Source organism: Hylobates moloch, unplaced genomic scaffold, assembly GCF_009828535.3.
Source record: "Hylobates moloch isolate HMO894 unplaced genomic scaffold, HMol_V3 SCAFFOLD_23, whole genome shotgun sequence".
Lineage (NCBI taxonomy): Eukaryota > Metazoa > Chordata > Mammalia > Primates > Hylobatidae > Hylobates > Hylobates moloch.
In genome coordinates, this window is record NW_026652298.1 from 9,657,374 (window position 1) to 9,682,721 (window position 25,348).

At 34.9% G+C, this 25,348-nt stretch overlaps 1 protein-coding gene across 2 annotated transcripts in view; it reads right to left on the minus strand.

Moving 5' to 3' along the window:
* Window positions 1-25,348, minus strand: part of LOC131382365 (cAMP-specific 3',5'-cyclic phosphodiesterase 4D-like) — a 714,712-nt gene that overhangs the window by 372,128 nt on the left and 317,236 nt on the right. For both annotated transcript variants that reach the window (XR_009211779.1, XM_058433989.1), the window contains exon 2: window positions 20,565-20,695. Coding sequence is in view for 1 of the 2 variants with exons in the window: in XM_058433989.1 (XP_058289972.1) it covers window positions 20,565-20,606 (42 nt within the window). In the remaining variant the exon portion in view is untranslated. The remainder of the gene's footprint in view (window positions 1-20,564; window positions 20,696-25,348) is intronic.

The following is a 25,348-nucleotide window of genomic DNA, read 5'->3' on the forward strand; positions in this document are numbered from 1 at the left end:
ACTAGTTAACCATATTGAGACTTCTTTATGGGGTGTGCCCTTAACTAGCACTGTCAAGTCTATAAACTTATTTCCTCCAAACTTTCACACAAGGAGGCACTATTTCTCACTATTCCCAACCTCCCCTACCACGCCAAGCCTTGAGTTAAACAAGAAAGGGGCAAGATTTGGAAAGAAAATATTGACTTTGAATACAAATGAAAAGAAGAAGCCTGGCCCACTAGCCCCAGGACGTCCCCATCGACTTTCTGGAAATCTGTGCACACCACAAATGAGATGATGATATTGGAGAGGAGAGCATTCTAGCAGAAACCATCTGGTAAAGCCTGATCTATCTGTTGGTGATTCTTTTCTAGGAATGAATGTATCATTTAAATATGTTAACCTCAAAATGCCACAGAGCTGTCTTTAATACCACTTAGCCTCTTTATAGCTATTTATTCTTCATTTTGTTCTATTAACCCTCTCTTTTATAACACTTTGTTTTTAAGGAAATAATTTGATAAAAATAAATTCTTCTCAAACTCTCAACATGATGACAAATCAAGCAATAGATTGGGATATTAATGATAAAATTATTACTAAATTATCAATAATAATTCTAAATATCAGGTAAAGAGGAAAACCAAGGATGCAGAGTAAAGAAATCCTTTATTTACAACTAACAGGAAAACTATTCAAAGGCACTGGTCAACAAATAAACCTGGATTAAAAATAGAATTTTTCCAGAAGTCTAAGTGGAATACTCCTTATGTTGCAAAAACCCAAAACCTAGTGAAATCTGAAAGTTAATTATTTCCCTTTTCTCCTCCCATTCTATTTAAGAAACCAAAAACTCATACTTCCACAAAAAAAGATGGATTTTTCAATAAATGGTGCAGAAACAAGAGGATACCAGTTTAAAAAAATATATGCGGCTGAATATCTGTGTCACTACTCATAAGTAAATATGTTGATTACTGAGTAAAAATACTAAATGTTAAAGAAATGAAAACATGCTCACAGAATGATATAGCCAACATGGAACTGGCACTCAAGGAAAATGTGATGGAAATTTTGGCTCTATTAATTATGCTGGGATTCCTAAATCATTGCAGGAGGACATGAGCTGGTTTGGTTTTGTTTCTTAATTGACATTCTGTCAATTAAGTGTGCATTTATCAAATACAAAATGATGTTTTGAAGTATTCTACATTGTGGAATAGTTAAATCTAGCTAATTAACATATGCATCAACTTACATAGTTACCACTTTGTGGGAGAGCATTTAATACCCACTTTCCTAGCATTTCTCAATAATACAATATATTGCCATTAACTGTAGTCACCATGCTCAGAAATAAATCTCTTGAATTTATTCCTCCTATCTAAAATTTTGTATCCTTTGACCATTTGTCCAAGCCCCCTCCCCCAACCTGTCTAGCCTCTCTACCATTTTCTTCTTTATTTCTATGAGATCAATGATTTTAGATTCTATATGAGTGTGGGCATACAGTGTTTCTCTTTTTGTGCCTGGCTTATTTCACTTAACATGAGGTTCTCCAGGTTCATCCATGTTGTTGCATGGATGACTGAGGTGATTCCATATCTTGGCTATCATAAAAACAGTGCTGCAATAAACATGGACTGCCCTTTCACCATTGTGTGTTCTTGGCACTTTTGACAAAACTCAGTTTGCTACAAATGTGTGATTTTATTTCTGGGCTCTGTATTCTCTTCCATTGGTCTATCTGTTTGTTTTTATGCTGATATCACGCTGCTTAAGCTAATTTAGCTTTGTAGAGTATTTTGAAGTCAAGTAGTGTGGTGCCTCCAGCTTTGTGCTTTCTGCTGAATAATACTTTGGCTATTTGGGTTTTTTATAATTCTAACATTAATTTTAAAATTTCTTTATTTCTGTGCAGGATGTCATTAATATTTTGGTAGGGATTGCACTGAAACTGTAGATCATTTGGGGTATTATGGAAATTTAACAGTATTAATTATTTGAATCAATGAACATGAAATATCTTTCTATTTATTTGTGTGCTCAATTTTATATCTGTATAACATAATAACATTATTATATATAATTATATATAATAACATTTAACTTTCGATCTATGTGTGTACTTACAGGTGAAGTGGGTCCCTTGAGGGCAGAATATGATTGGGTCTCTTTTTTTAAATCTATTTTTCTGTCTTTTGATTGCAGAATTTAAGCCATTTACATTCAGGGCTTATTTATGGGTAAGAACTTACTACTGCTATTTTGTTCATTGTTTTCTAGTTGTTTTGTAGAGTCTTTCTTTCTTTATTCCTCTCTTACTGCCCTTCTTTGTGGTTAAGTGATTTTCTGTAGCAGTGTATTTTGATTCCTTGCATTTTGTGTTTTATGTACCAATAATAGGGTCTTCCTTTGTAGTTACCATGAGGCTTATAAAAAACACTTTTTAAAATTTATTTATTTATTTATTGAGACTGAGTCTTGCTCTGTCACCCAGGCTGGAGTGCAGTGGCACGATCTCAGCTCCCTGCAAGCTCCACCTTCTGGGTTCACGCCATTCTCCTGCCTCAGCCTTCTGAGTAGCTGGGACTACAGGCGCCCGCCACCACGCCTGGCTAATTTTTTGTATTCTTAGTAGAGACGAGGTTTCACCATATTGGCCAGGATGGTCTCAATCTCCTGACCTTGTGATCCGCCCGCCTTGGCCTCCCAAAAAAAAAAAAAAACACTTTATAATTTTAACAAGTTATTTTTCCATTGTAGTTATCATGAGGCTTATAAAAGACATTTTATACTTTTAACGGGTTATTTTAAGCTGATAACAACTTAACATGGATTGCAAAATAAAAATTAAAAAACTCTAAACTTTTACCTCATTCTCCCAAACACATTTTGAATTTTGGTGTCACAATTTACATCTTATTATACTGCATGTCTTGTAACAAATTATTGTAGTTATTATTTTTACTAATTTAGTCTTTTAACCTTTCTTCTAAAGATATAAGTGATTTAAACACCACCGTTACAATATTAGAGTATTCTAAATTTGACTATGTACTTTTACTAATGAGTTTTATATTTATAGATGTTTTTGTGTTACTAGCATTAACACATGTTTTTGTATTATTAGCATTCTTTTATTCCAGCTTGAAGAACTCTGTTAAGCATTTCTTTTAACACAGGTCTGGCAATGATAAACTTCTTCAGCTTTTGATTTTCTGGGGAAGTATTTATTTCTAAAAGATGGCTTTTCTGTGTATAGCATTCTTGGCTGGCATTTTTTTTCCTTCAGCACTTTTAATATATCACCCAGACTCTCCTGATCTATAAGGTTTCTGCTGAGAAGTTTGCTGATAGACATACTAAAATGCCCTTAGGTGTTGTATGCTTATTTTCTCTTGTTGCTTTTAGGACCCTCTCTTTGTCTTTGATTTTTGAGAATTTTATTGTAACATGTATTGAATTTTAACTGAATCTGATTGGAAATCTTTGACCTTCCTGATCTGAATACTTATTTCTTTCTCCAGATTTGGAAAGGTTTCTGCTTTTATTTCTTTAAACAAACTTTCTACTCCTTTGTTTTCTTCTTCTTCCTGACACCAATGACTCAAACATTTGCTTTTTTGATGCTGTCACATAAACCTCATATGCTTTTTTCATTCCTTTCATTCTTTTTTTTTTTTTTTTTTGAGATGGAGTCTTGCTCTGTCACCCAGGCTGGAGTGCAGTGGCACGATCTCGGCTCACTGCAAGCTCCGCCTCCCGGGCTCACGCCATTCTCCTGCCTCAGCCTCCCCAGCCACTGCACCCGGCCCTTTCATTCTTTTCTCTCCTTGAACTGTGTATTTTCAAATAACCCTGCGTTTAAGTTTACAGATTCTTTTTCTGCTTGATCACGTCTGCTGTTGATGCTATTTTATTTTCATTTTGTTCATTGTATATTTTAGCTCTAGGATTTCTGTTTAATTTTAAAAATTGTTATTTCAATTTTTCTGTTTCTCATTGTGGGTCACTTAATGTTCTCCTTTTTTAAAAGAAATTGTTTATCTGTCTTTTCTCAACATTCACTGAGCTTTCTTAAACAGTTATTTTGAATTCTCTGTCAGGAAGTTCACGCATCTCCATCTCTGCAAGGTCAATCACTGGCACTTTATTCTGTCCATTTGGTGACATCATGTTTCCCTGATTATATCTGATGTTTGAGGACATGTATCAATATCTGTACATCTAAAGAAGTAAATACTTATTCCAATCTTTACAGAATGGATTTGTCTAGGAATGGTCTTCAACAATAAATCTATCCAGAGATTCTGGGCAGAACTACTGACACGATCCCTCTGTCCAAGACTACTGTGGCCATTGCAGCATTAAGAGGTACTCTTAGCCTGGGACTGCTGCCTGTGCAATCAGGTACAAAGCCCTGAGATATAGATATTTTCTACGTTAGGTTGCAAACAACTCTGTCTATAACAAGATTTATTAATACTGTTAAGTAAAGTGTGGACATAGTGAAAGAACAGCTAAAACCCAAAAGAGCTAATCAAGACTCATCAAAGTTAAAAGCAAAATCTTTTGAAGAAGAATGTTTTCCTGGATAGGGGTTTAGAGCAGATTTTCCACTTGGCATAGTAATTTCAGGAGGAAGACTTTAATGCCTCAGTTTTTCCAATTCCATAATCCCCGTTTTCTAATTCCTCACTGGAAATAACTTATTGGCTATTTTCTAACTAACCATTCCACTGTAGGCTCCACTGTCCCTCACAAGACATTATGAATCTCTCCATGCTGCCCCTTCTTCTGTGAACTCTCTTCTGAGTAGGCAGGCTGCATAGCCACATGTATGTATATAGTTGTCCCTTGGTATCCATGGGAGATTGGTTTCATAACTTCCAGTGAATACCACGGATGCTCATGTCCCTGATATAAAATGGCATAGTATTTGCATGTAACCTACACACATCCTCTTGTGTACTTTAAACCACCTCAAGATTACTTATATTATCTAATACAATGTAAATACTATGTAAATAGTTACACTGTATTTTTTAGGAAATAATGACAAGGAAAGTCTCTACATGGTTACTACAGATGATTAAAAAAGTATTTTAGATTTGCAATTGACTGAAACCACAGATGCAGAAATCATGAATATGAGGGCTGATTGTGTATGTCTAGGTATGTGTTAGTACATATTTATTAATATGACTGTACCTCATGCAACATAATGATTGAAAATAAGAAAAAGGAACAAAAGAATGCAGTTGTTTCTCAGTATACCACTAGAGCTCTTGTTGTTGTACTTATTATTACTACTTTTCTCATTTTGTTCATTGTATTTTTTAACTCTAGGATTTTGCCTTCTTTTCCTCTTCTATAAGATAACCTATCAGAATACGGATAAGACAGCTTGCCATGGAGGATTATTAGTCTCCCAGAACTATTTCAAATAGCTATCCCTGAAGCATCTAGGACATTTGAAAGGAAGTTTGTTTGTCAAGATTAGGGGAAAAGAGAAAAACCATAAGAATGTTCAAAAACATGGGCAAAATTATCCATAATCTTCCAATAGAAAAGCCTAACTAAGCAACATACAAAAATAGGGAAACATTAAAGAAAAAGGTCAACTAAATTTTTTACAACACAAAAGATGTACCTCCACTGTTTATTATTGTTTAAACTTTCATATATTTATATACTGTTTAGGAGTTTTCAAAATATCTTAAATGAATTTGCTCAGATTTTTTTCAACTGAAATATTTAATTCATCCTAATCTAACCTCTTCCCTCACAAAGAGCACAACAATTTTTTTGCTGGGGTTGATTTCTAAATCTATCTATGAGATAGAATTCATTCCTACTGTAGAATGGACAAAGAGAAAAGCTGAATAAAGGCAAGAGATGAAGAAATAAGGCATTATTTCTAACTCTATTTTTAATTCATTTATTAATCCACAATCAATTAATAATAATATAAAGTTTTCATTAAGTCCCCATTAGTTAAGACATATTCATGTTGAGTGAGATATAAGCATGCAAGCATTCCAAGTCTAAATAAACTATTTTGGAATCCCACTTTTCCCTCTGTTCCCTTTATTACTGCAGAGACAGATCTTTAAAAAATTGAGAGAATGCAATAACAATAATATTTTAAATCTATTAATTTCCATTCTTCTTGATTTTAGCATAATATTATATCTCTTTACTTTTTGTGGACCTGCAAATTATATTTAGTTTGCATTATCGACATGAAAAGCCTAAGAAACTCAATTTCACAACAGTTCCCAGAAAATTGCTCAGTTTCTACTCTATTCTCTGCATTTTTCTTTCTTTGCTGATGCCATTTTTACCTCATAAATTATACTGACCATGATCTTTTTAGAGTCTAATTTGGATTAAATATTATAATTATTTTAATTTCAGAAGAAAGAAAATTTACATAGCATTAAGGAATAGCCAACCTAGAATATTATGCCACCATATGGCATATGGATGGATAAAATGGTACTGTGTTAGACACTTTAACGTGCTTCATCTCATTTAGTTTTTGTAACGATCCTATGATGCAGTCATTATCACCTGTATTACTTGGGATGAGTCAAACAAGGCTCAGCTTGGTAAAGTAATGGCTAGCAACTGATAGGCTAGCCTTTGACTATTGATCTACGTAATTCCAAGGATACAGAGTAAAAGGGAACAAACTAAAAAAGAAGGAAAAGAGTGAACAGATCTCAGTTAAGGATTTGAAAATCTTCCATTCAAATGCCTTCTCAATTACCTGATAAAAGTGTTTTCTTGTCTACAAATAATAATAATAATAATAATAATAATAATAGCACAGCCTAATGTACAAGGTTGTTATGAGTTGCAAATAAGGTAATGTTTTTTAAGAGGACTTTGTAAACTGAAAAGCATCATACAAATGTTGTACATAGTATTATCATAATGAGGCCTCTGTACACAAAATAAAGAGCACTTGATTAGAGCATTACAGTGATCCAGAAAAATCATGAAGAGAAACATGATAATGACATAGATGATACGTAATGACTTAACAGATGAAACAACAGAAGAGAACATCTTATTAAATTACAATAAACTGTTGAGACAATTCTGAGAATATGTATATCTCCGACTCTTTAATTTCTAGTATTGATGATGGAAATGATGAAACTTCCAATAGTTTTCTTTTAAAGAGGAGAAAAGGCTGGGAAAGCTTAAGTGAAAATGGAAAACTATAAAATCTGTCAGATGAAAAGTATAATAATCTAACCATTGAAATATTTTCAAGTTTTGGATCAAAATATGTATCTGGCAGCACAGGGTTATGATTGTTGAAATAAAGCAACTATCTTCTAGATACTTCAAAATCACCTTACCTTCAGAAGTTAAAATATAGTGGAATTTTTATCAAATAATACTCCATGTACCAAAGATGGAATAACTACATTGTCATTTGTTGATGTGCACATCAGCCAGATAGCTGGTTAAGCAAAAATAGTATACACAAATCAAACTTTGTGGCTCCTTTGTAAATGCAAGGCAATAAACCATATGAGAGAATTTCAATTGTTTTTGGAGAGAGAGAGAAATAAACCATATTTCTAGGTAGATATAGTTGATTCCTAAAATTATATTGTTCTGAATATGTACAGGGAGAGATACTCTTTACAGAAAGGGACCATTGATGAAGGCTGTTGTGCGTTTTCAGAATTCATCTTAGTTCTACTGAAGTGCAAAGTAGAGACAAATTGAAAATTGGTCATAGAAACAATGAAAGCTCAATTTTAAAAAAGTATAAAACTTAGAGAAATGCATTTATCTGAGGTAGAAGGAAGGGTTAACACATCCAAGGAGAAACTGAATAAAAGCTCTTACTATTCTGAAACTCACATAGGCTTTATAAATATTTTTTCCAGAAAGGATTAAAACCTATCCCACTGTGGATTTAAATCCAGTGAAATCTGAATGAGCATCCTCTAATTAGAAATGAAGTATTTGGGAAGACATGTTCAAAAGGTCATAAGGCCTGTATGGCCACTTATCTTGGAGAAATTGCTATTTGCATAGGTGCCTTCTTACAAGCTATTTAAAGTTATAAAAATGAAACTGAATAATGTATTCCATACTCATATCCAGACAGGAGGTCTAAAGTTCACTCTTGAGCAAAATATTTCCATATACTAATTTGAAGCTTTTAAAATGATTCGACTTTTCAATTTTATTATTAAAACCTACATAAAATGTTGAGACTTTTTCCTCATATTCTCTTATTTCAAATATGTATGTTTTAGGTATTTTAGACATAGGTATCGGCTCCTTTGTGTACTTTAGTTTGTTTGTCCAAAAAATAGGAATAATAATAGTATCATAGAATAGTTACATAAAATATTAGTGTCATAGAATAGTTCTGAGGTAAGGTCCTCAATAAATTTTGATCACAGAATATTGTATCAACAAAATTACTTTTATAAGTTAATTTGAAATAGCATAACCTTATGCCAAGTACTTCAGTACACACACACACACACACACACACACACACACAAATATGCAAAATATTTGAATGTATTCAGACTTCTGTGGGCAATACAATAAACAAAACCATCTCCCCACATAACAATGGGACATTTAGAGCCCTTTCCAGTATTTCTGGGAAATACCTCCAAAGGGACAGGTGCTTCACCAAGCCTAACAATTTGTCACAGCTTCCTCTGCACAGTTGTCCCAATTCCGCAGCCATCGTGGCTTTCGCTCTGCCCCGGCTACCTTTCTTCCCTGTTTTGTCTCCAGGAGGAGCACAGCCCTTCTATTCCCACCTTGAGGCAAAATTGTTACAATGCTGTTGTGATTACAGAAAGTTTAAAGAAAGGGTTGAGGGGAAAAAAAAACAGACAAATCTTTAAAACTGGTTACTAGAACTCATTCATTCTAAGGAGGCTTTAACCGGGCCATCTTTGCTACAGGGACAATTGGTAGTCCCTCTTCCTAAGCCCTGTCTGCTGCCACGTGGCTCTATCCCTGCAGAACTTTCTTACATCTATTCACTTACCAGAGTCCTCCAAAGCACTGCCGCTCCCCAAACTTCATCTCTTGAGCAGTCAGGGGACAAGTTTAAAAATCCTAATACTTTATTATGCAAAAGAGTTTACCTTCCTTGTGATTTAACAAAGGCAGATAGAGATCCCCAACAAGCCTCTATTCATAATTAAAATGTCTTCCTAAACAAAAAATCCACTTTCTGTCACAGAGTGCAAAAATATCTACAGTTTACAATATAACATTGTTATCCAACCATGAGGATAGCTATAAATATAGATACTTGACTATAAATATGTTACAGTTTCTCTCCAGTAGGCACATGGTGTAACAGGTTCATTAGTACATAAGTGATGCCTACAGTTGCATTTGTATGGCTCCAAGGTTTAGTGACCAAAGTAAGGAATTTTGAATCAGAAGAACTGAAGTATATCTAGGATTCACCATTACTAGTTGTGCAATCTTGGCTAACTCAATCTATCTAAGGCTCATAAAATGAGGATAAATATAACTGCCTTTCCTACCTGTAAGTTTTTATAAAGGAAAAAAACAAGAAAATGTTGTAATAGTATATGGAAACTTAAAAGCATTTTGCAATTCTAAATTATTATTGTTATTCTTATTAGTCACATTAATACATATATTAGACTTTAATTCCATTTGAATCTGGTATAATAAATAATTTAACATTTCATCTAATCAGTCTTTGCTATAATTATGCCTCACAAATATTGAATTATGAATGATGGCTGTAATAGAAATTACACACACACACACACACACACACACACACACACACAATCCGGATCTACCTTATTATGAATTTAGTATTTAAAGGCTATCTGAAACTGTAATCAAAAGCAGTTGTGAAAAGACATAGATTCAAAACACTTAGTACACTATTAATAGGAAAAAATAGAGTTGCCACAGAAACAGCTAATGGAGCAACAGTGAGCAGCTTCCATATATAATTTTACTACTTATCACTACTGCGGTATATTTTAATGAGACCTATCTTGGGAAGAAAAAATAAGGTGATCCCCAGGGCATTAGTGGAAAGGGAAGTCAAGCTGAGATGAGGACTCAGAAATATATACCCCACAAATACATGCAATAACACCTGTTGCTGGTTTAGATGTTGGGTGGGATGATGAGTCTGGAGCTGAGGAAGGTTCCTAGGGCTCTGCCTTAGGCAACTGGATAGCTGAGGCAGTAAATATAATAGAAAATATTTAGAATATGTAGCAATATGTTTAAAGATGAAGAAGAATAGTGGATGGATCTAGTTTGGGAAATGTTGTGTAGATACTATGAATGTCCAGCAAGCACTTGGTTAGAGTTCTGTGACTAAAACTAGAAATGTGAGCTAAATATGGAAATTGAGAGATAATCAAATAGAAGATAGTTAAGACAGGAAAGGAGATCTCTTATGATCTTTAAGGTGTCTTCATACCTTAAAATGTTACATGGGCCAATGAGTGAATCTTGGGGAATGGCATTGTTTAAGGAACATGCAGCCTCAGAAGGAAATAGCAATAACTACTAGAAAGAAAAAGATAAATACTAGAATTGTCAAAAGAGATATACATGGGCGGGAGTGACAGAAAGGACTGGATGGTCTAGTTCATAGACCAAGGTAAAAAGGAGAAATAGAAGAGAGATTAGCTAAATTGCAATTGAGCCTATAGAGGGAGGAGGCAATTGACTAAGCCTCTGAGGCAATAGAGGTGTTGGTCTTGAAAAGAACAAATAGCTTTACCCTCTCAGATTTGAAAAAGGAAAGACAAAATAAAATGAAGATATAGGTGCATATTACTTTGGGGACATCAGAGAGAATAGGAACCTAAAAAGTTCAGTCAGAAAAATTTAAATTCCTGTTTTAATTGAATTATTATTGGGTATAGAATTCTGGGTTACTGGGTTTTGTTTTTCTTTCAATACTTTAAAGATGTCATTCATTTTTCTTCTTGTTCACAACGTTTCCGAGGAGAAATTTGCTGTAATTCTTGTCCTTACTTCTCTTTAGGTAATTTATCATTCCCTCCCTCTGGTTGCCTTTCAGGTTTTCTCTATGTTGTTGAGTTTTAGCAATTTCAATATAACATGACTCTGCACGTGTGTGTTTATTTTGGTATATATCTTGCTTGATATACTTGGAGATTTTGAGTCAGTGATTTGGTGTCCATCATCAATTTTGGAAATTTTTTCAGCGATTTTTTTCTTCAAACATTTCTTCTCCCTCTTTTTCTCTTTCCTCTCCTTCTGTCATTTCAATTATGGATACATTATGCCACTTAACATTGTACAAGAGTTCTTGGATACTCTGTTATGTTCTTTCTTTCTCCCTTTTATTTCCACTCTTTTTTGTTTGGGTAATTTCTACTGACTTATTTTCAAGTCCAGTGATTATTTCCTTAGCTGTCTCACGTCTACTAACAAGCCCAAAGACATTTTTTTTATCTCTTTGACTATGTTTTTAATTTCTAGCATTCCCATTTGTTTTTTCTTAGTTTCCATATCTCCTCTGAAATTACCTATCTGGTCTCATATGTGGTCAACCTTTTTCTTTAGAACCTTTAAAATATTAATCATAGTTACTTTAAATTCTTTGTGTGATAATTTTTATATGTGTCCCATGTATCACATGTTTGTATGTATTATCTCTTTGGAGTGCTTTCTCTTGCCTTTTCATAAGCTCATAATATTTTACTGAAAGCCAGATATCTTGTGTAGGACAGTAGATACTGAGATAGATATTTTTGGAGGCTTAAAGAGGAATAGATTGTGAAATGGCTTGCCAGTTGTTATTTTCTTAATATTTGCTCCCCCTTTAGCTTTGGGTCTTCCCTTAACGCTGGGCCCTAAAGAGAATGTGTCTCTTGAATTTCTTCCATATTCAACCATATTCCCATATTATTTTTACTCAACACTTGTTAGGCTGTTGGTAGCAGGCCAGGAAGGAAGGGCATTCCTTGATGTTCTGATTAAGACTCAGTCTTAGGTAGGTAATGTGTACCTCTGTATCAGCAATGTGGCCTTCACAAGTGCTCCTGCAACTTTCTCCAATTGTTGTGCAAATCCTAGCATATATTCCATACCCCACCCCTGGGGATAGAGCATTACTTTTTTCTCTTGCCCTCACCACGATCATTCTTCCTACTGCCACCATCACCAATGGGTTTCCTCTAGTTCCCTAAGACAACGATTTTTCCTATTCTCTTTGCCAATTAACTCTTTTATTCCACTGGGAAATGGTTGTGGTTTTGAAGGTGGATGCTGTTCTCCCCAGTCTTTCCTGTGAGTGCCTGGTGGGGTTTGTGGAGGAAAAGCCTGCTATAGGATGCACCCCCTAGGTCTGCCACCTCCAGTGTGTCACATTTTCATGCTAGCCCATACTCAGCCTTTAGCAATTCATTAAAATGTTTAGCTGAATCAACTTGCTGATTTACATGACATCTGGTGGTGTCTACCCAAGGAAAAACAAATGATGCCATCCTCTTTCTCCTTGCAGGTGCCTGTCTTTTTCCAGATTTTGAGTTGTTTGGTTGCCGTACAACCTAAATTTGCTGGTGCTTTTTTAAAAAATTAATGAATGAGTAGTTTGTATAGTTTTTTCTTACAGTAAGAATGAGAAGGACACTCTTGATTTTTCCATGTCTTTAAATATTTTTATTGGAATGGGGGTACTCTTGGCTAATAACTGATCCCAGTATTTTCTAAAGTCTTAAATGAAAACATCTGGGAATGTGAGACACAAAATGTTATTTTAAAAGAAAAGGTGTTATTCCAGCTTTGAGGAAAGATTGCTCCTTTAGTTTGACAAAAGACTGGTTAAGGTCCGTGTCTGGAACATAGATGTTCCAGCCTAAATGCCTTTGCATAATGCTGTAAAAGGAGTTTTTGTTGTGGGCAGAGTTGTATCTTTGTAAATTATTATGTTTACTTGAACTTGGAATAAGGGGCTTCTCCTGGCTTTCCTGGAGTAAAGGGCCTGGAAACCACGTAGGATATAAGAAGAAAGACATTTCACTGTGGGAAGATAAGCAAAGCAACAGGGGGTAGGTCAGTAACTAAGCAGAAAGGACTGGGTTTGTCCTGTAATGCCAGAAATGATTTTATTTTATATTCAGTCCTATAGTTTTCTTTCTACACTATGATTTTTTCCCATTATGCCCAGGACTCAGTAAAGTTTGGTTGCATGTTACTGCCTGGAACTGGTTATAATTCAGGAAAGCGAGGAAGAAACAACACTGTCACATTTGGCACAACAATTCAGATGTCTCTGTTAATGGAAAAACAGACAGGCTTGGTGGGACCACAGGTGAAATGCAGGGGTCAAAATGGTAGTTTTCAGAAGAGAGCTGGTTGCTGGTCAAAGCTGCTGTCATTGGAATACAAAGCAAAAGGATTCAGATTTCTTCAAAGCACAACCATTCAAAATATTCCAGCTCTTATCAGCAACATGTATGGGTAAATTAAGAAAATTAATGTTTAAAGCTGCAAAAAAATTTAAATAATTAATTCTCTGAGGTCCCAGTAGAATGAGGTTATTTTCAATTCCCTCAATTCTTAGAGGCAATAAATGTCCAACAAACAGAGGCAGTGATTTTGCATACTTGGCAGAGATTCGATGAACTCAATTTATTAATCAGGATCCTGTTTATACTTTGGGTGGAAAGGATAGTCATTTGTTAGGTTAAGAAGAACCTATTCTTTGACTGCAAAGTTCATAATGTGAAAAATTATTATTGAGCCTGATCTAAGAAGTACACAATCTTGGAAATACCATGTCATAGCTTTGGAGTTGAAATAAATCTTTTCGTTTATTTAATCTACTCCCCTCATGTTACACATGAGTGATATAGAGACCAGTGAGGTCATTCACCCAAAGTCATGTAACGGTAAGAATTTGTAAAACTAAGCCACAAGATAATTTAATGAATGACGTGTATTACTGTAATGAAAGTATACAACTTTAGTTTTAAATGAGCAGATGCCAATTAACATATATGTTCATCTTCCTGATGAATGTCTACATATGCACAAATTATATACACATTTATAAATATAATAGTGAGAAGTTAAAGATTATAAACCAAAATGTTTAAATTTTTTATAATTCAGAGTATGATATTAACAATACAAATTTAAAGAGCCATAAATACTTCATCAGACTGTTAAAAGATCTTGATATAAGACCATTTTATAATTTCCTCTAAAAATACCGTCCCAATGCTAGAAAACCCTGTCAGAAAGTTTTAACTTAAGTCTATTCTGAGTCACTTTTACCAACTTCTAATTGCATTTTATGGTGGTGGTTTTCAATTCTCCCTTCCTGTATTAGGATGTTTTCAGCATTGTTTCAGGAAATCAAAACATGTAAATGCTTTCCAAATAGACAAAAATACTACCCACTCAAGGATATGGTCTTCTCTGACTATTTGCCAATTATTTCATTTACTTTGGGTGAGGAATGCATGTTCTGAATCCCTGCATGAGCACTTGCAAAGAAAAAAAAAACAACTGGAAACTTTTACTTTTTCAGCACTTATATGCAGACATACTGGAGATCTCCCATCTTTTCCTCCAATCCCTTGTTTATTTTGAGACTATTGTTTCTGAGCAATGTCTAGGTCTCTTGGTATGTTCAAATAGAACCCTGCTGGCAAATCAATGCTATATAATGACCTCTTCTAGAAAAATAAAAGTTGGACATTTAATAATATTTTTAAGGACATACAATAAGCAGAGATGATGACATTTAAAGCTTGTTGTTTCTTGTTTTAAATTAATTTATAGAAAGGATTGCTTAGGTTGTGGTACTGTGGTGTTATCATTTGTTTTCAGTAATTTTAATACATTTATCTAAAAGCCAATATGATTTCATAAGCAAGATCCTCTGAAAATCTTAAAGCCCAACCTGAAAGTGAATTGATGGTGTGTTAACTCTCTGAACTGCTGGGCTGGGGGTACCATTTGGTGGTATACAGTTCCATGGGATGTAACTGTCATAGTTTGGTCAAATAGTTGGTGAGGGCTTAACAAATATCATAGATTGTATTAAATTCAGGATGTTGAGGGCTACAAGTACAGTCAAATCCTTACTACAGAAGCAATATTGCCAAAACAGAAGTCCAGACTACCCGAGTAGGAAGAATGTCAGTGGGAGGGGAACATCACCATAAAGAAGTTATAAGCTAAATGTCTTATTCTCAGTTCTTGTGCTATAAGTGGGGTGGTATCCCTACCCCCATGTGTGTGGCATATGACATATCCTGGGTAATAGGAAGAACAAGAAAGCAGGGTCAGGGTCTCTCTAACTGTATACCAATGAACCTTTCTTGGCCTTGCTATCGTGGCTTTTAATTTGCACAAGTTAGGGAAATTTGTGAACTGACAAGAGTGACCTTTTTCAACAATAAAAGTAAAGTTGTTATCTGCTTATTGATGGATTAATTCCATTTAGGAAAGCTTTAAGACTTAAAGGTTTTGGTGCAGAAGGATAGAACACAATTGATTATTGTATAGCATTTTTAAAATGATTTTTGCGTGATGATTTGGCTTGGATTTTTTGTTTGCTTTATTTTTTAATGTGATTTCAATGCTGTTTTTCTCACTTTACCCTTGAAAAAAATTATGCTAGATATTGGAGGCGTTTGATAATAAATCTAATTACTTATGGTTCTCTTACTCCCACTTCTTCTGCCCAGACATAGATGCACAGATGCAAAACCAGAACTATAACTCAGGGACAATTCCAGTTCTGGCCTTGAAAGTGTTGCCCATGGGAAACAATGTAAACACACCAATAATTTTAATTGAAGTCAATTTTTTAGTTTTCAAAACATTTGCCATTTCAATAGTGAAAAAAGCTAAACAAAATTTTAAAAGAAAATTACCTTCAGTTAAAAATAAGCAGCCATTATAAACATTTTTCTAGAGCAAATACTACTGATAGAAAACTCCACCAATTATGCTTTTCTTCAAAATTTCACTTTGTTATAGAGAGATTTTGTCTGTAACAATAATTTTTTAATATTCATTATCAATGCAACAAGATTTCTCTCCATTTTTTTGTATTTGTGGTGTTTACACTGGTAAGTACAATATATGCAATTATTTCTTGGACATAATCATTTGTAATTCAACTTCAACTTGAAATTGTCCAAAAGTGAAATAGCAAACACATCGCAGTACAGAAAAAAGTGGAGCTTTTTCCAAGATGACAATTTAATGATTGGCTTTGGCCACTAAAACACTCATGTGACATGTGATTGATTTAAAGCAAATGGTTGCTGATCAGTCCCTATTCTTTCAGACCTTTCCTGTCATTCTCACATTTATTTATACTCTTGGCTATTCTTATACTATTGTTTATTATCTGAGAAAAATTCTTTTTATCCACTCTGAAATAATCTATGTTTCTGCAACAATAAGCATAATTGTCAATTATAGCACATTATTCACAGCTCAAAATATCCCTACTAAACAGGGTGCCCACAACGTGATGAAGTGCAAACACATAGAGACTTCAGAGAGATACAGAACTTCAGTCTTCCTACAAAGAATTAAAGATTAAAATGGGATAGATTTAGGTGATCAGGGTTAGGGAGACAGGGTGGTGAAATAATTTTAACAAATTGCAAAAATTATAAATTTAGTTATCAGATATGCTCTATGAGGGTAGAGAGAACATGTATCTTACATTGGATACTCAGAGCCTAACACACAGTAGCCATTCAGTAAATATTTGTAGAACTTTGTAAAGAAGGAGAACAAGCTGGAAGGCAGGTATAAGGACCAAAGGAGTGAAATCTCTAAAACTACAACTTCTCATATCAATTTGTTGTGAATAAAGACACAAGCAGAAACTTGGTTTTGTTTTGTGTTTTGTGCTTTTGAAAGGATTTTACCTACAGCATCTCCTGTGACCTTCTTTGGACACTACTAAATGACTACCAGTGAAAAAATCAGTTTATACATCCTTAACTTTATTAGGATTCTAAGCTGCAACAGCTTTGTCAATCTCGTAGCTTAGGTGGGGTTGAATATAGTAGAGAAATGAAGCCCACCTAGGAAGGAATTTGTTATTTTTACTTTAACCATACAAATAAAAATATTCTATTTTACAGGGTAATTGTGAGGAAAAATGAATGCAGATAGCTCTGAAGTGCCATAACAAAATGTACTATCTTTTCCAAATTTAGTTTTTGGCTGCCTACTCCAGGCGGACACTAAAATGCAGATAAAATGGCATAAATAACTCACCCTGGGTCATTAGGTGAGTGACTGCTTCTAAAAACTCAGCAATGTAAAGGTACAGATGGAAAAAAATATATATTTTCTTAAGAATAAAATCACTTTAGTTTACAAAATTTGTACAATATTTTTAAAGTCTTCCATGAAAATAAGCAATTCTAGGGAGCCCACTGGGAAAAATTTCACCAGATGGGCTCGCAGCCCCTGGACTCAAAACTGACAGCCTATTTAGGTGGGCTTTAAATTCATTATGGAAAGAATGTGCCAGATACCCTATGTCTTCCAAACACCCAGGAGGTGCTTCCAGTTTTGAATGAACACTGAACAACAATTCTATCAAAAAAGAACAGGGAACATCAAAGACATCTGGTGAGTGACAAATTTATCCAAATGTAGAACATCCATAAGAATCCTAAGTCAAATAAAGGGCAATTTCATCAAGAAAATTAACAAATCCAATTGAGTAGATGACATCTTGAATATCTTCAAACTCGTAGGAAGAAAATGATTCAATGTACTAGAAAATTGGGAATTTAATGGAAAAGACTACAAGAAAGTTTAGAATTTAATACACAAGAAAATTTATTAATGAATAAGAATTCAAATTTATCTACTTTATTCTCCAGATGAGAAGATTCATAAAACTTCATGAGTTTGGAGAATAACTGGGATGGTTATATAACATGTGATGTTATATAACATATGATGGTTTTTGGGGGTGGGGTCTTTGGGAGATAATTAGTATTAGATGAATTCATGAAGGTGGGGCCCTAATGATGGGATTAGTGACCTTAAAAGAAGCAGCATCAGAGAGCTTGCTTTCTCTCTCTGCCATGTGAGGACCCAGGGAAAAAGTAGCTTTCTGCAAGCCATCAGCAAACCAGGAAGAGAGAGCTTACCCGGAACAAAATTGGTTGGCATTTTGATCTTGAACCTCCCAGCCTGCAGAATTGTGATAAAATACATTTCTGTTTAAGCTACCTAGTCTATGGTATATTGTAGCCCAAGCTGATTAATATACTCTCTTTGCCCTGATGCTTTGATTTTATATTTATTTGGGAACTGGTCTTTGATTCAACTTACGAATGAGCACAACATGGCATAGAATCATAGAAATTCATAACTGCTGGGAAACAGAACAGTCACATAGTTTAACCACCCATCTTATGACTGAATTGTTTGAGTTGAAGAGTGACTAAATGGTCTTCCAAGACACACTGGAACCCCTCTCATGAGAGGAACTCACTAAGTAAGGTGATCGTTTAAGGATGATCTTTTTTTCTACCTCTTTTGTATGCCTTAAATTTTCACAAAGAAAGATGCAAGACCTACAAGAGAGGCATGTAGGGAGGAACAGAGACTGTTTTAAATTTCGAACATTTTCTTTGGATTTCCAAATGTCATAATGCCAAAGATAAACATCCTCAGATTCTAAAGAGAACTAATTCTTTAAACTTTCTTCATCAAAATCGGGAAACATCTACCTCTAAGTATACAATTTTGGATTATATTACGGCAAAAACGTAAGTGTTGGAGGGTTATATGCTCAGACCGGAGCAAAATAAAACGTTATAGCCCTAAAGTGACAACTTCTAGCTAGGCAATAAGTCTGGCTCTTTTTTCTGATAAACATTAACTTCTGCTTAGAGTCATTTAATTAAGTGGAAGCGTTTTCTTTATGCCAGTGGATTCTCAAGAAGCTAGGAAGCAGTGAAATGAGAGTTCTACTGTTTACATTTGGATAAATGTAGGCAACTCAGGTTCTCTTAATCTGGAAAGCTTGAGCCTTTCCACCAAGATAAAATTTTTTGCATTAAACAAATACAAATAGGAAATCTCCTAGCATCATTAAGTAGTCTCAGTTCCTTAAAGTCACGGCTCAGTTAATCATTTGCTTTTACAATGTTTTCCTCCAAGAATATGGAAATGTTTAATGACATATTTGTAATTATTCAAAATATTATCCCTTTTGCCTTTACACATTTTTTTTTCAGATCACGTCTCTGAAATTCAATAAAAGAAAACATTATATGAATAGTTTGCTTTCATATTTAATTTATAATAAGAAAACTCAGTAAGAGAAAGATGTATTTGCAGTTTGGTAGTTTGTATGCAGGTCACCTCCTATTACAGTGAATGACTTTGTATGATGATAAAAGGAATTCCAGGCTCAAAGCCATGACCCCTTCTTTTATGCAATAATCCATACAACCAAACACCAACCAGTAAAACACATAAATTTGAACAATTCCTCAGAGTTTGTTGAATTTACTTGGTGGTTATTAAACACAGTATTCAGTCAAAGGATTAGCATATCTCTCAGCATATCCTCATTTTTTAACAAACACAGTTGGGCATACTATACTTTACCTGCACATACTCATGCCCCACCCTTAAAAGCTGGGTGGTAACTCCACAGAAAGAATGAAAGATGGCCTTGGGCCACCACAATAGAATCACTGGTTATAGCACAAAGTGTTCCCATACTAGAGAAATGTGTTTGCATTTGTGGTTTTTCTGATGCCTTCAGATGAATGTTCCTACGTCACAACTACATCTGTTTGGATGCCTTATCCCCCTTGGGTAAATGAACAAAGGGATGTGTTCTTAGCGCTTGCTCGATGGAAATTAACAGTCTGCTTTCATCCTTGCCTTGTGTGGCTTTGAGTTGCTCTATTTGCTTTTTTCCATACACTAATATAAATTTAAAAAGTATCATGACTGTGGTACCTTAAGAACACTACGTAATTGGAAATAAAGTTTAAACTTCAGTGGAGCCCTGAGGATGTTCACTTTAAAATGTTTTTTAAAAAAAGATTAAAAGAAGAAATTAGAGATGTATGCCAGGGTAGAAAGCTCATGGAAGGGAAGAACTTTCAGAATGTGACTGGTTGAAGTAACTAATAACATAAGTATAATTTATGCTTTTGGACTTGCCCAGAAGCTTTCATATTCAAGACATAAATTCCCTATATTTTGACTTTTAATCATATATTTTCTGCATGCACTCAAAAATTAGAGTGTTCAATATCAGGCTAGTAGACTTATATGAATGAATGGTAAGATATAAACTAGCTGGAAGAATTCTCAACAAATGCTAACCAGGCCACATAGACGAACTAGTCTTTGTTTGTTAATAAGCGGTGTACAGTCAGAAAACTGAAAGTTAACTAAAGGCTTCCCACAAGCCTAATCATGATAGCATAGTATTAAAATCCAAAACCAAAACTAAAATGTTATATGTACATGTGTTTAGAAAATAGATGAAAACAAAAGTTACTTACACTTTTGCTCCGAGAAAGCAAATCACAGGTATTTCTTTTCATCGTGGTGTTTTAAGTAATTAAAATGGGAACTAATGTTTCCAGTGTCAATGCTCTCACTGCAAGTATCCACTCAAAAGCCAACTGGAATGCTGAAAAGAAAAGGAAGGAAATGTTTAATCAAGTATATGATTAACGCTTGCACTTTGAAATGCTGTCTTAGACTGGGACAGTTAATTCTTAAATAATTCATCGGAACAGGCTAAAACAGTGCTGTGTTTCAAGCAATAAAAAAGTATACAGAAGCAACATTTCCAAAACAGCTTTTGTTAAATGTAAGTTAGAGATTTCAAGCACCATCTGTTTTTCATTAAATATTCAACTCTACAGTTTTAGTGGCTGAAAAAAAAACAGATATGGTAGCCATAACCTGAAGTTACATGTATAAAATGAAGATGCAAACTGAATTGTGTATATGTCGATTCTTGTTGGGACAGCTAAGGACTCGACAATTTTTCACTAAGGGATCACTAAGGTGATCCACTGCTGGAGGAATCTTACTTACATGTGAAGAAAAGAGCCCTCTGAGCAACTGCATCATTGCCTCTTGTTTCACTGACAATAATCAATAGTACCTTGAAGCCAATCCAATGACTCTTCAGTAAATTTAGTGAGTTCTCTACCCCTTTAGTTCTAAGTGGTTGTAAGGAATACTTGAGAAGACAAGAACAAAAAGTATAAGCAATAACTGTCAAGTAAGCAGTAACTGTTATTTCAAGGAATATTCCAGAGTAATTGCCACTTGAATGACATTGATATCCTTATTACCTAACTAATCTTCCCTTTCTCCTAGACACTACAATGGAGATTCTCCATTTTGAGTTTTGAAGAAAGAACAAATCGAATAGCTATATGTGTTGTGTTCATTCATGACATTCTGCTACATCAGGACACAACCTACATATTTATAAGGTATATTTGCATGTGGGCTGAAGTGCTTTCTGGGAAAGTACTGTAAGGGAAAGAGGATAAAAGGCTTGGTCAAACCACAAAAACTCTGATATTGCAGGTTTAGGCTAATACTGTAGGTGTAGGCTGATGCTAACAGCGGCATGTAGTTCTATCATTTGGGTTTGTTCTAAGCTTCTCAAAAAACATGTGTCTGAGACTTAAGGAAAAGAGTAACAGTGATCAAGGTCTGAAGGAGCTGGTTTTGCTAAAATGATTGAAAAATATTAAAGTACAAAGTAGTATGAATTATACATTTAAAAGATAAAGACAAAGTAACTATGTATCATTTTTTTAAAAACATATGAAATGGAAACAGAGAATCCTGCAGGGAACACAGCCTTTTTAAAGGCTGAAAATACTTGTTTGGAATATATGTGAGGCACCCTCTCAAGTCTTCTCAAAATAAAGGGAAGACATTTTGTGGGAGGTCAGAGGTCCCGTAACAGCAAAGTAGAGGTAGAAACAGAGAACTAAGGTTCACTGTGACTAAGAATATCTCTAGATGCAACTTGGGGACTCAAAGGGAAACAAGGGACAAAGTCTTCTTCCAAAGTTGATAGAAATGCTTGCCTGAAGATTAAAGAAAAACGCACAATCAAATGTGAGTTGCTAAGATAAATACTGTTTCTCTGAGTGTGTATGGATTTTTTTCTAAAGGAGTAGGATTTGAAGGGAGGAGCTGATCCACAAATGGAAAGTTCTCAGCTAGTACACCTCCAGGAATTGAATCACCTTTACAAATTAGCATCCTATAGGTCCCAGAAAATGCAGAATTATGTTATTCATGTAATTTAGGAATTGGACAGAAATAATACAAACTGAATGAAATACTCTATATCTAGGGAGAAAAAACTTTAGTTAACAGCTGTAGGAAACATATATTATCAGAGAAAAACTTATTCAAAATATTTAATTATTCATCCAGGATTTAATGAGTAGCCTTAGGGACAACCATGGAATAATTGCCCCACTGGCCTAGTGACTCAATGGTAACAAATCAGTTAAATCAGACAAGTAATGGATTTGACCTGATAAGCTTTGCTGAATTAACCAGGTTTTTTAAAAATTTGCCTTGAAATCATTTAAAGACCATCATTAAGCAATACTTTCCTATGGGAATTTAGAACTTAGAGAAATTTCAATAGGCAAAGAGATTCAGTTGAAAACTGACTGCTGATGGAATGGCTCTTCTCACCCTGTATAGCTAGGAGGGACCTAGCCTCACTAAAAGAGTATAGACTTTGGAACCAAATAGGTATAGGTTGGAATTTCAGCTCTCCACTGGCATTCTGTGTAGCTTTTATGTACATTATTTGATTTATCTGAACTTTTTCCAGATCTACAAAAGAAAGATAATAATACACATATGTGTTTTCAAAATGAATGAGGTAAAAAGGATTGTCTAGGAGAATGTTTGGCTCATAGGAGGTATTTGGGTCTCATCATCATCATATCTTTATCATCATCCATCATCACTACCTTCTTTTTCTCTTAGTATCAAATGGCAAGTAAAAACAGCCCATTCTTGTTTTTTCTCCTATAAGTGCTAACCTCTCTCAAATAATACATATGTAGGCAGATCTACTTTCCGCTAACCAGTATGAATAATCTACCAGTTAAAGGTCCAGGAATAAACAGACAGCATACTTTTATTAGGTTCATTTATGGCAGGTTCAACAAAGAGACTCTTTAAGCAGATGTTGGTAGGGTAGAGGAATCCACAAAGGATGGCACAGTACCTGGAACTAGCAATAGTGAAGTTTTCACCCTAAGAGGGATGGGTTGCCCATACCTAGGGAAAAGCATCACACAGAGTGGGCTGCCTTGAAAAGGGAAGTTGCTCTCTGGGACACAGCTAGACCCTAAAAAGAAGGAGATAACAAGTTGCGCGCAGTCTCGTTTTCCTTTCTCCATCTGTCTCCTCCTAGGACTCCCCACTAGTCAAATGCAAGCAAGCAGAAGGGCAAAGGAGGAAGAAGTACATCTGACTGTCAGCCTTCCAGGGTTCAAAGCCCCTCAAGGTAGGGCAGGGAGGAGAGTGGAGATGGAGGGGAAATGGTAGATGTGCTCTGCAGTCTATGAAGAGGATTGCATGTTCTGCTACCTCATTTATCCCTAAAAAATTCTCTACATCATTAAACTTTCCAATACTCCTGTGAGGTAGACATTGTTAATATGTTTTCCCATGTCACAAACGAGGAAATCAGCACCAACGAATGAAGTAAATTGCCCAGGAAATGGCAGAACCAGGATTCACACCTGATTTGTCTGCCTCAAAATCCACGTTTTTGTCTACCCTTCCATAGTGCTTTGCTGCCAATAGCATGAACCAGTGCATCTTAATTATGAACAAGTGGTAACCTCTGCAAAAATCAAAGCTGTGCCTAAACTAAAGAATGTTTGATGAAAAGGTTGACTCTCAGGAAGGCAGTTATCTTAGTTCCTACAAGTTTCTCTCTCAGCAAAGATAATGTGGTGAGACTGCAGAAAAGCTTTCTTCCTCCAGGTGCACTAAAAAGAAAGCCAGGCGAGAGAACACTCACACGTGCAATTTCGTTACGATAGGAGTTTCCACATAAAGTTAATTAGAAAGAAGGAAGAGTCAGCTCCTGCAGGGAGAACACTTTAGGAATACAAATGAAGAGAGGAGATAGATAAGACACACAGTGCTGGAATATTCAGAGATGGAATTAGATGGAGCACCTATATACATTTTGCTGTGTCAATGCAAAGGGAATTAAGACAGGTTCCATCCTAGAGATTAAAGATTAATATAGCAGAAAATGTCTTGAACCGGTCATCAGATGAAATAAGTTCTACTTTCATTGCTACATCATATACACAAACTGTATAGTATTAGGAAAATCCCTTCCCTTTTTTCCCTCATATCTCCACAACCCACCTCACAGCGTTGTTCTGGGGATTAATCAGATAATATCTCAGAAAAATTTCTGGGGACTTTAAGTTCCCTGCAAATATAAATCTATGTATTGAAACAGCAAATGTCCCCATATATAATGACACCCTTAAATATAAGAGTGAAAAGGGATTCCAATCATCCACAAAATATTGGAGAAGCTACTGAACAGGACATGTTTTATATATGTAAGAAGAATTCTTTATTCTCCTCTTTTTGAACTAATATTTTTTTCTTCTACATAGTAAGTTAGTTCATGTAGTAACTGCTGAATTATAAAGCCACTCAGATGCATTGGTTTTAAAAAGTTTATTGAGCACCTTATTTGTGCCAGGCACATTACTAAGCTCTCAGATAAACAACAAACTTTCTTGATGCGAAGGGAAAGAACTGTTCGGGTACAGTTGCCTCTGAGTGATCAAGGTGTAATGGATTAGCTCTGTCTCTAACTTACTGTTGTCTCCAAATCATCAAAAGATATATTTTTCTAGGGTTGCATAAAGTAGACATCAAAATGATGCCAAACTTGGCAGATTATTCCCTTGATTAGATTCTCATCTAAATGAAGAATTAATGCACGTGGCATGTATAAAAAGAGAAGCTTGATCACAATCCAAGACAACTCCAAAGGAATATAATAAAAACAGGCTTAATTTATCAAGGTTTACTCACCAAAGTATCTGCAGGAAAGAAATTAGGAGGAGACAACACAAGAATTAAATACTCAAAAAGTTAAAGGAAAAGAAACATACAAGGATGGAAAAACAGATTTTTCATGGGAATGGTTGAATTATTGCCTTGGGCTCTTAAATGTCCACTAATTTGCCCTCTACACACGTAAGATAGATGACATGAACATCTGCTTCAGTGGGCTCTC